The 12,147-nt window shown below is 41.9% G+C and overlaps 1 protein-coding gene across 37 annotated transcripts in view; it reads right to left on the bottom strand.

Moving 5' to 3' along the window:
- Ppp6r3 (protein phosphatase 6 regulatory subunit 3) overlaps positions 1-12,147 on the bottom strand; it is a 142,836-nt gene that overhangs the window by 39,391 nt on the left and 91,298 nt on the right. For 17 of the 37 annotated variants that reach the window (XM_048807788.1, XM_048807810.1, XM_048807787.1 and 14 more), the window contains 3 exons: positions 11,259-11,344; positions 5,036-5,122; positions 865-962 (listed from right to left, as the gene is read on the bottom strand). In XM_048807788.1, coding sequence (XP_048663745.1) covers positions 865-962; positions 5,036-5,122; positions 11,259-11,344 — 271 coding nt within the window. Of the gene's footprint in view, positions 1-864; positions 963-5,035; positions 5,123-9,607; positions 9,699-11,258; positions 11,345-12,147 lie in introns of those variants that run through there. The other 20 variants (XM_048807803.1, XM_015503278.2, XM_048807784.1 and 17 more) reach the window with 8 other exon arrangements.

Here is a 12,147-nt window from a genome sequence, read left to right as displayed (position 1 = left end):
TCTGCTCCACTGTGTCAATACTGTGTGTTTATGGCACATAAGAAGCTATAAAAATATTTTAGCTTCTCATATACTGTAAACTGCAATTTGTAACAAACAACAGCCTCCATTGGCTGCAGTTCAACAAATGACTGAGAACCGATTGCCGCCAAGGCCACACAGCAGGCACTGTGTGCTCATGGCACAATCAACACCCCCCAGGATTCAAATCCTACATGCTTCAATTCTGTTCAGTGAGCTCTAAAACTTATCTCCAAAATGCTGTTTACAGAGAGCTGTCCTTTCCCAAGGTCAGAGGCTAGAGCACTGATTTGCACCTGTGAGTCACTTATACATGTTCTATTGTCTCATTCTTTCCCATACCTATAATTCTCACTCACTCTCTCTCATCCTGATTACAGAATGAGTGGTGCAACTGTCTGGCTCTTGCCAGGAAGAATCCAAAAGTCCCCTACGATGAGACCCTGAGAGCAAACACGCAGGGCAAAGTTGCCCCTGCCAATCCAGCCATACTGGGAATGTCATACCGCCTTGCTCAGCCTGTTCATGAGTACGCCTCCAGATAGAAAATGAGGCACAGGGACTACTTACTTGGGGAATTCTACTTAACACCACCTAGAAGAACAGAATAAGGACATGGGTTCCCAGAAGAATGATAATCTAGCAAAAAAACAAACTTTGTGATAGAGCTCAAGCCCTGGGGGTGGTGCATCTTTCCTGGGGTGTTATGTTATGCCCTGGGTGTCTGAAGCTTAAAGCTGGATATGCTGAAACTAAAGGGCCACCAGGGAGAGCATCCATCACAATCATAAAAAGGTCTCACAGAGAAAGGCAGTGAACATGACAAAAGGAAGACATACTCACTTGCCAATGTCATCTTGATCTGCAAACTTCTCATCGTTGAAGCCAAACTGGTCAATAAAATTGGACGTCATTTGTTGCATCTGATAATCAGAAAAGGCCTGGCAACCCCAGGACCAGTGACAGTGATATAATGATTCTAATGACATTCTACATATTATTTGCCCATTTGTGTTTTAGAAATCATTTTATGTACATAGCCATACGGCTTTAAAAGTTGGTGTGTTTTTTTTTAATCAAATAATTTCAGACACATTTTGCCAAACATGTTTGAAATTTGGTTCACAATTAGTTCTATTGCACAAGACCATTGTGAGAAATGCTGAGTGACCACACTGTCTTTTGTTGTCAATCATCTTTAGGGAGAGGTCTGATAAGTGATCTGGTGGCTAGTCTGAAATTATAAGGTGCATCAGCCATCTCATGGCACACCAACTTTACCCTAAGACCCAACAAGCACCGACCACCCACCCACCCTCCCTGCCATCCCTGGGGTACCCAATCCACCACAGCAAAAACGACTGATGAAAAATATCATGATCCTACAAACAAAATGTTCAGGGACAGTTCATTTTCTAAAAAACAGACTGAAGTCTCAGAAGCTGGGCAGAGTGTGAGACAGAATTGACTTCTACCCTACCTACCTTATGTAAAGGACAGAAAGTTCTCAAGCTCATCTGAAAGCACTCGAGAAAGCCTAAGACGTCAGAGGCCTGTGGAGAAGCGAGTTCTGCCTCCTCACGTCACTACCTAGGTGGGTGCCAGGCTCATGTGTGCTTTCTTAATTGAACAATGAGGGAATGCTCTAATGGGCTCCATGGAAAGTGCCTACGCTCTTCACGCACGCCCGAGGAAGCAGACAGAAACAGCGAGTCAGGAACGACGACACACCAAGAAAAGTGCCACCTCCTCATTCTAACCCAGACGACCAACAGGACACATACCAACCAATGTGTGTGCTGCCCAGTGGACAGAGGTGCCGTCCCCCACAGGCCAGCCCCGGGAGGGGTGGCTGGCTGACCTGAGCTTCACCTCTGTGGCTACTTTCTGGAAGGAGGCAGCCATGACCGAGTCAAACTGACTTGTAGGGTCCACAGCTGAGTACAGCCCTGAGTCCAACCTGCAGATGCATCCTACAGAAATGCCCTGACAATTAACTCCTGATGGCTCATTCTGGTGGCAGGGAATTATGGCAGAGATAATCCAGATGGAAGGTAATTAAAAAACAAACCTTATATTTGGCTTTGGAAAGTATCTTTTGCTTAGGTCTGAAAAAAAGCTGCATCTTGGGACTGGGGTCGTGGCTCAGTAGTAGAGCGCTTGCCTTGCACATGTGAGGCACCGGGTTCAATCCTCAGTACCACATAAAAAAATAACAAAATAAAGATACTGTGTCCATGTATAACTAAAAAAGTATTTTAAAAAAAGAAAGAAAGAAAGCGCTGCATCTTGTTTGCTAGATACAGAGAACCCCAAACCTCACTTGCCTCTCACACAAGACCATCACCCTGTTCACACACACCTCCACACTGTCCCCTTTCTGGCCTATGGAAATGACATTATGTGAGCACATGGGGGCATGGGGCTAGTGGACAGCTGGCTACAGGACAGTCAATCATGGTATATTTGCAGAGGTGGCTTTGTAGCATGGGGTAAAGCATAGAGTGCAAACGAAAACTGAGCCTTGGGAATTTGGTTGAAAGCAGAAGATGGGGGACAAATTCTGGGTGACAAACTGAACTTTGGGCATATGAAACGTAAACATGATAGGCAACATTCACATCCATTAAATCAAAAAGAAACCAACTCCTCTGAATTATAGCCATTATTTCTTATGCTTGGTACTTTTAAGATGTGCTAAAGAACCAGAATGTCATTCTACCAGGAAGGCAGCATTTGGTCATAGAAGGGTGAGGTTCTCTCCCAGAACCGTATAGGCAGCAGCATGGACACTGTGAGGCATTCACAAGGTGACATGTGAACATCACCTGTAGGGCAAAACTGCAATCCCCAGGGATTACTAATGAACCACTAAAAAGGTGCAGTTTAAATATAATAACCATTTCACTTGCAAAATGACTTTCATTGGGCTCTCTACACCTGGGGGCTTTGGCTACAAAAGGCTCAACTTCACATGTGAATGAGAATTTTAAGCTGCTACACATGCTAATATTCTGTTTAAAATGATAATGATGATGAAATATCAAATTAACCTAGACTTGCACTCTCCCCAACATAAATGACTAAATAAATAATGCTTTTGATCCTACTTCTTATTTTCAAATGACCCACAGCTGCCTTATACAAAGAAAAGCTTATGGAAGCCTGTCAATCTGAAAAGAATGATACTCTTTCTATTTCTAGAGGTTTATGAGGTGTGAATAAAATTCACAAGACTGGGCAGGAACTAGGTGAGGGCTGTTTCAGTCAGTTTTATGACTCGGATTATTTTATATACAAGTCAGCATCAGTAAAAACAAAACAAAACAAAAGTTAGAAAACTCTTCAGAACTGATTATGACTCTGGAATCACATATCATGAGAAATAAGCAAACTCACTTTCTAGTTGCCTAAAATTAATCAATTCTACATTTAATTAGTAGCTGGAATTCCAGGGCTGGGGGCATAGCTCAGGGGTAGAATGCATGCTCAGCATGTGCTGGGACCTGGGGGTTTGATCTCCCAGCACCATTAAAACAACAACAACAACAGTTCAGGGTATCCTTTTTCTTAATTCTGGAATTTGGGAGTTCCAAATTTACTAGCATATTTTAAAACAGATGTTTCAGGCATCCGACCAAGACAATTTACATTTAGTACCACCAAGCTTCATTCCAGAGGTACAGCAATGTACAGCACTCATGACTGGTTGACTATTTTGATACTCTGCAGGTGCTTCAGTAGAAAGATCACTATTAAAGAGCTTCCTGGGGTAAATACCAGAGAATTCTGGGGACAAGACAGGACTGCTTATAGGCATGAGGCCTCACAACCAGCCACAGTGGGCCAACCTGGCTGATCAGTGCTTCATGAAAGCAAGGTGCTACTTTTTGAGAAGGCATGCACTGATGCTCTACGGTGCTCCCTGTAGGCCTGCTACTCCCTGGCTCTAACTTCAGAAGACAGGCTACCAAAGGGCAGCCATGTCAAGCAACAGGGAGGCCAACCAAGTGTGGACATGCCACTTGAGATCTATTTGGAAAGGTGAATGCTAAACTACCTTTGTATCAAAACCAAACGATTGCTTAGCCTCAGAAACACTGGAACATGAAAGGCATGCCAAAAGACAAGGGAACTCTCCCCTGATGCTTTTCCAGGCCCTGGTAAAAGACGAAGCCTAGAGACTGAGAAAAAAGAAGCCAAGCAATATTCAGTGCAGAATGGGGAAAGTGTCTCCTTAACTCTGCTGTCATACCAAAGCAATTTACAGGCCAAGACCATCTAGTCCTAGTTCAGGACAATTTCCCCATAAAACAGTTCATCACTTGCTAACCAGCTTCTTTTTTAGTTCCCAAACTTGATAACCAGCAGGAAAGTAAAATCATTTGTTGCTTTATTAGTTACATCCTGCTTTTCCTCCCAAATTAAAAGCAGCTGATAAATGGAGTCGAATTGGGGGGCAGAAGGATAGAGGTGGCAAGGAATTACTTCAAGTAAAACTGCATATGTATGTTACTATAATATCGCACTTAAAGAAACATACCATTAACAGGGAATTGTTTTAAAGAGTCATCTGGTGCAGGGATGTTGGTGAAAGTTCACTCTTACTTAAATTTTTCAAGTCTTATTTCTTTTATTCTTATCGACAAGTCTCTACTACATGGATCTATTTAAGCAACAACTCGCTTATTGTGAGGTCTGCGTAATACGCATTTGTGATATGACTTGCTAACTATTCAGTTAATGAGAAGGCATGCACTGCTGCTCTACAGTGCATCATTCAACTTTTCTGAAAATTCACTCACTGTTATCACGTAAGAAACATTCCCTAGAAATAAATCAGTATAAACCTACCTTTCACGTACCCAACCCCTCACTATCGTAAATGCTTTTGCCTAACTAATAACCCAAATCACATTCTAATACATAATCTGACTCCAAGGTGATTTGCAAATGGCAACTAAACTAAGCATTTAAAATAAAAATAAAGAGCAAAGCTTTAGGCATGACTCACTTGCTGCAAAGAGGAATCCTGTGAGAAACCCGTTTCTTTAAAGTCAATTTCATCATCACTGGATGAATGAATATGGCAGGTTGTAACCTATATGCATAAAAATGTAAAAAACTATTTAACATAGGAAAGTTTTGGACATTTGCATCAGCATTTTTACGGAAAAAAAAAAAAAATCACATTTAGTTTTTGTCTCAATGTGTAACAGAAAAAAAAGTAACAGTTAAGTTGTCAAACCCACCCAACCAGCAAGGGCACGACACGCAGTTTGGCTTCCTGGCTTGCTGTGGCCCACTTCTGGTTCCTTCACTCCTCATCACCAGCATCACCAGGAATTAGATACAACAAGGAGCCGAGTCACTCCATTTAAGTGGTTACTTTAATAATTATTGCCAATTAAATGATAATAAGAAAGGCTGAAGTAATGGTGCAGATGAAATACGAAAATAGTTGATGATGTTTTAGGCCTATAAGGCAAAACTGCAATCCCCAGGGATTACTAATGAACCACTAAAAAGGTGGGGTTTAAATATAATAACTATTTCACTTAAATTTGAATTTCCTGCCCACACTAAGAAAAGCACTGTCCATAAACACTAACTTTGATTTTGAGTCAACAGTTGCTTGCTCATAAAGACCCCAGAATGCACAATCAACTCTCAGAAATTAAGGAAAAACAAATGTGCTCACCAACTCATGGATAAGTGATTTTTATTAATTCATAAAAGTCATACAAAATTAGGGGAAAATGTATTAACAATTAGAAATAAGATATACAAATGACTAAGTACAGAATTAATAATAGTAACTGCTACACAGCAAGTGGTAAATATGAACAGTCTATAAAATTCTAGAAATGATGAGCTCTCTCTCCTGTATTTTTTGTAGAAGTGTTTTGGGCAGAGAATGACACTATGCTTAGCAGTAGACACCTGCCAACTCTTAAGACTATGTCTAACAGCCTGGAGTTACAGAGACTGGCCTGGTCTGCTTTCAAAGTTGCTCTCACACTGGTTCAAGAAGCCCAGTGTACACTCCCACATAGGTCTGTAGGAAGAATGGCTTTTGAAATTCTCAGTAAATCAATGCCTAAAGATTACATTATTCCTTTTGCTTTGTCTGACCATCTTTGGTAAAAAGACACTAAGCCCAAGTGAAATGTAGCTGCAATAAGCTGATATCTGCAGTGACCTGGTCCCCTTCTCCCCAACCCTCCCAAAGGTATAAAACCCTCGCATTCCAACTGTTAGTCTGGCTTGATGAAATCAGAGGCAGAGTTTGCTGTCAACGAAGGGTGCCTGCCTGAGTCCACAGCAAGTTTAGTGAACAGCTGGGGAAACAGGACGGGATGGCCAGGAAAACCCAGCCCATGGTATGGGATGCTGCTTGGTCCAGGCAGCTGTCACCTACGGGACAATTGCAGTCAAGCAGACTCAGAGGCGCCTTGGGCGCATATCATGCTCAGCCAACGTGCAGTGAGAAGTGCAACTTCGTGGTGGAGCACAGAAACAGAACAACTCATAGAACAAGCCAGACGCACTGAAGGAGGAAGAACAAGACCACTGGCTGCTCCTAGCTGGGTCTTGTCTCAATGCAAGCAGGATGCAATACATCTTCATACTTGGATTTTTTTTTTTTTTTAAACCAGAAAACCAGAGTTCATCAGCTCACCAATTTAGATGAGGAAAGTTTTGCAGAACAAATACTAAGTGCCAGATCCAGTGACACCCTCACAGTTCTATTCACAAGATCTTCCCCAAGAGCAAACTAGTTTTCCTCAGCAAGTTACTCTTAGTTACAGCAACACTATGCACACACCTTTCTGTCATGTTGAGGGAGGGTGTGAGTCTACCTGAGCCATTCAGTTTGAATGTACTAACAGAATGACTGGAAAGACCACAGCTTACCTGGGGGAAAACTTGCTATGCAGAATCCTAAACAGTTCCCCCACTCAGCTCCCACATGACAGAGGTACTCAGCTGCACTGTGGGACCACACCTTCTGAGAAATCTCCATCTTAGCAAGTGCCACCTTTACTCCTCTTCTTGGCTAAAAATCTTTGGTCATGGTGTGTCCTGCAGCCACTCACATCTGCCCCCCACCTTCATGACATCTCTCACAATCCCTTTGCTCCTCAGCAAGCCCATTAACGTGAATGCAAGACAATTACAGTGAGTCCATTATCAGTGAACCACCATACCCACCCGTTGGATTAATGCTAACAAGCCAGTTGGCCAGTCTCCTGCTCCTAACTCTTTTCAACCAGCAATCACAGTGATCTTTTAAAAATGTACATCAAATCACATCACTTTTTAGTTCAAAATCTAATGGATTCTCATTTCATTAAGATAAAAAACCCAGGGCTGGGGTTGTGGCTCAGTGGTTGAGCAATTGCCTAGCACATGTGAGGCGCTGGTTTCGATCCTCAGTACCACATGAAAAAACTAAATAAACAAAACAAAGGTATTGTGTCCATCTACAACTAAAATTTTTTAAAAAAGATAAAATCTCAGGTGTTTACTGTGGACAACAGGGTACACACATTCTGGCTGTTCAGTGCCTCTCTGGCCTCCTGTCTTCTATCTTCTCCCTTGGTGCTCTGATACCAGCGCATGGGCACTGGGAACCAGCAGTCTCTTGACCATCTATTTTCAACTGCACATCTGTCTAAATGTTCTCTAACTCCCTCCCTGTGTTTGCTTTTCCTGAGCATTTGTCATCTGAAATATGCAGATGACACTGTGCACCTCACTCATTTCTTATCTATGTCTTTCAAAGCAGGGCCCTTGCCAATCTTCTTAGTACTGTTACCCTCCATGCCTGGCATGCAGAAGGCACTCAAACATTTTCTGAAGAACAGATATCAACAACCACTAATGAAAAAAAAAATACAACAAAAACCTAATGAGTGCCCAACACTCAGGCCACACTGATATACTACTGGAAGTGAAGTACCCACTTGCTGCTGCCATGCAAAGAGAGCTTCTGAGGTGTTGCCATCTTTCACGATAAAAATTTTAGCTTTATTAACTGTTAGAAGAAAAATTAAATAGGTGCCTTTCATGAGGACTGCCAAGGAAAACCCCAGCACGATGTGACAATGAAGCTCTGAGACCCATCAGTGAGCAGTGGGAGCTCAGACTCATCTCCTCACCACTCGAGTAGCCCCACTGCAGGCCCAGCATCTGCCCACCCCAAGGCTGGTGACACCAGCTCCTGCTTCCACTTGAACCTCCTGCCAGGCAAGTCACAGTATGTGCTCCAATCTCTCTACACCACCTCCACACACTGTCAACGATGGCAAAAAAAGGACTAATACTTTCCCCATTGGAGAGAAGCAGAGAGTGAAACTCAACTTTCTGAAGTTAGTAAAAAACTTCCTTCATTATCTATCTAAATCCTTGCCGATTTTTATAGTTTGGGGGCTTAGTAAAAACACTGAAGTCCTTGCATACAATTAAAACACAAAATTTACAGAAACCCCCCAACATAAAAACATAATGACAGTGTACGAATCTACCATGCACACATTTTGGCATGATGGGGTTGAAAGACTAAAGCACTTCAATTATCTCAGGGTTTAATTAAAATGTTGCAGTACAAGCAACCATAGCTGGGGGCTGATACAGCTACATAAGTGAAAAGGTCCTTGGGCCAGGACCCTGCATGACAGGTAAGTATGCAGTATATAAATGAGTGCATCCTTTTTGTGAACAGAAAAATAAGAACCAGCCAGGGCAACATACCTATATATGAACTCAAGCTGAAATAAACGCCAGGCAGGTTGGTGAGCCATCCTAAAATCAACTAAGCAAAGGCAGTAGATGTGATCTATCTACTTGGAAAGAGATAGCACTTGCTTAATCCACTACCCAACTGCCAAGTCCATGATGAACATGTTAGAAGGGCAAGTGCTTTTTTCAGTACTTTCATGTGTGGGCATTCTCCTTGTTATTTTTCCTTGGGCAAGTAAAGCCTCCTGTATTTATCAAGTTGTATTTACAGTCTAATTCACAATACCTTATTTTCCCACAGTGCCCAACCCCACAAAGATAACAGCTAGAAAGCATTTTGGGCAAAAAACATAGTCTGGAGAAGGCAATTACAATGTCCTTAGTGACCTAGGATTAACACCTAGTTATCTTCAAACACTTGGAAGATCAGCAGCCCTTGAACAATACAAAGCAAAATTCCCTCCAGGAAGGACTTATGCTCTGGGACTAAAGAATTGAAGAGGTCTGGAGACCAACCTGTCTCAACAGACAGCAAGATCGGAGAGTGGGGCTAACTCATTACAGTGTTAGCAATGTAGCAGGGCTCCACAAATGTGACCCATCTGTTATACAGGCAACTTCTCCCTACTTCATTTTATGTTGAATATCTACATGTAGGCCAAGTATGATGCTGCAAAGGAGAACTATGCTCCAGTTTGAGTGGTGGATGGAGCTCACGGTGACCTTCCATCCAACACAGGTGTAAATGCCTGTGACTGATTGACTCAGAAGGGGCTGAACCTGTCCTGGGTGCTGTGGGTCTGTGCCCTCCATGGGGACATGCACGCATCTATATACTCACACGGCAGATTCACTGGCGACATGAGGGGTCGGAGTGTTGTCTGGACTACAATGAAGTCCTCCTTTACTACAGAACTGCTCACCAGAGGAATCTGCTGAGTCACCCAAGATGGAAGTCTTTTTAAAAAGCCTGATAACAAGTTAACTGGACACTTTTGACTTCTTCTTCTGAAGTAATTCAAAGGATACTTTTAAAAGAAAGAGTTTCCCAAACAAAATCAGAACATTTCTAAATATTCCTTTATCATAAGATAACAAGGAAAAAAAATCCCCTTAAAGGAGACTCCATTTAGCCTGCATTGTTAATAAGGAATTAATATGGGAACCTCTAAAATTAAATGGTTAATTTCACAGAACTGGAGGATAATTTTAATGTACAAAAAAAACCCTGACTACCTAGTACACACAGGTGATATTTTGGTAACTAGTCCAGCTTAAATTATTTGAATCAATTTGATTAGTGAAAGGAACCCAAAACTAACTAAAATGGTAATACAATTACAAAAATGCCTTAACCTTTACTTGACAACCCACAGAGTATCAGCATGAACGTTCAGTTTCTCTGATGGGATGCAGCTCCCATAGAAACACTAAGCCCTTGGGCTCATTTTAATTAAATGGTCCCACAAAGCTCTCTTTCTATAGTGAGGTCTACTTCATAACTCTTACAACTTTTCATACTTCCTAATTCTACCCCTATATCCACCTTAAAAAGCAATTACCCTACCACTGTCAAGTCTGGAAAAGGCTAACCAGATCTGTCAGGCAGTCCACTGAGTCAGAGGCACAGACCCCTGAGGGAGTGTGGCCCCAGATGGGTCAGCTCGTGGCTGCTCAGCTACTTTCAGAGCTGCTTCCCTCTTGTCTTTCAGTTACGTTCTCAACAGACAGGGCTACCAGATACTTGAAAAGCTAACAGTTCAGGTGTTATTATACTCTAGAAATTTAAGAATACACCTGAATTTCAAATGACAAATTAAATGCTGGACAGCACTACTCCTAGGTCAAGGCTGCCACCTCATCAGTTGGCAGATGCTTACAAAAGAAAATGCTTTAGTTATCTTTAAAAGCAAAAACAAAGCAATACTTACCTTAAAAATTAATGCATTAAAAAAACAAAAATACATTCCAAAGTCCAATATAATTTTTAAGAAATTATCAGTGCCATTATTCCCTGGCTATAAAGTACCAATTCTGTTAAGGGTTTTAGCGCTAGAGTTTCAAAGTCATGTACAAAATTTTCCCCCACTGGAAATTACCAAAAATGAGAGTAAACTCAGTAACATTAGAAAACACCCACAGGAATATTTAGGATTTCTAAGCACAAAGGTTACCCGAAACAAGACACAAACCCCACAGAATAAAAGGCAGAGGCTGCTATTGAGGTGCCTAGGGAGCAGGGTATGGAAGGAAATGATGAGAAGTAGAAATTGGTGGCTTTTTAGAGCCTTTTTGTCATCCAAAGCAGGTAATTAGGAGCCAACTAGACAATGAGCAAGAAATACTGACTTCTGTTCCAAAGAGAGAGATATATACTCATCTGTGGCCTGTGCTTACTGGGCCAAATGGAAGATCTTTTACATTTTTCTGAATAAATGGGAAAGACTTAAGAGCACTAAGAACAAATAGAAATGCAACCTTGTAAAACGTACTAGATCTACCGTGTTCCTCTTGTTTGTTTCTCCTAAGGAGCTTGTGCAGAATGTCTCCCATCGCTCCCTGACATCGTCGGGAAGATCTTTGGAGAAAAGAAGAAAAGCATTATCAGTACAATGACCCATAGGATGGGAGAGGACAATCATGCCGACTTCCCAACCCTGGGACCCGACTAGCTTCTCAAACTGTGCCTAGATAATGTCTCCTAAGACAAAGTGTGCCACTGAGCTAACATGTGAATGCATTTACAATGGAAAAATTCAACCCTCTAGAGAAGTTTTAGAGAAAAGGATACACAACTACTTTTCAGATAAAACAAAACCATGGCTATGATTTGGAGGTCTAACTACACTAAGCGGGTCATCTGACAATTCTGGTTTACCCACCCACCCACAGATGCATACTCACACAGGCACAAGACATATCACTCAGCCACAACTTCCCTGAAAATAATCTAGAACACTTAATTGCATGACATTTCTCCTTGGTAAGGGCATAAACTATGAGAAGGAACGGATTCATTACTGGGTGACAACTTTTAGCGCACATGCAATAGGCAATAGCCTCTTGAACAAATATTTGTAAGAGAAAAACTGGATACACTGGGAGGCACAATTTTGCAGCTCACTCTGAAGTAACTGTTTCAGAGACATCACATGTCACATATTCAGTGAAGTCTCAGAGTACTGCTCCTGGGACAGAAGCCCAGAGTCCACAGAGTCCTGAGGTTCCCTTTCTGAAGAGGATTCAGGGCCTGGGTTCCCATTAAAAGGCATTTGCAGTTAATTTCAAGTTAATTGCAAGCTGATTAAATTTACATGGTGGGGCGGGGGGGGGGGCAAGTTCCTTTAGAAGCCAATACCCCTGCATTTTAAAGATGGAGAA

The sequence above is a fragment of the Marmota marmota genome, unplaced genomic scaffold (genome assembly GCF_001458135.2).
Source record: "Marmota marmota marmota unplaced genomic scaffold, marMar, whole genome shotgun sequence".
NCBI classification, from domain to species: Eukaryota; Metazoa; Chordata; class Mammalia; order Rodentia; family Sciuridae; genus Marmota; species Marmota marmota.
Note: the sequence above shows the minus strand (reverse complement) of the source record. Positions and strands in the feature narration are given on the sequence as shown.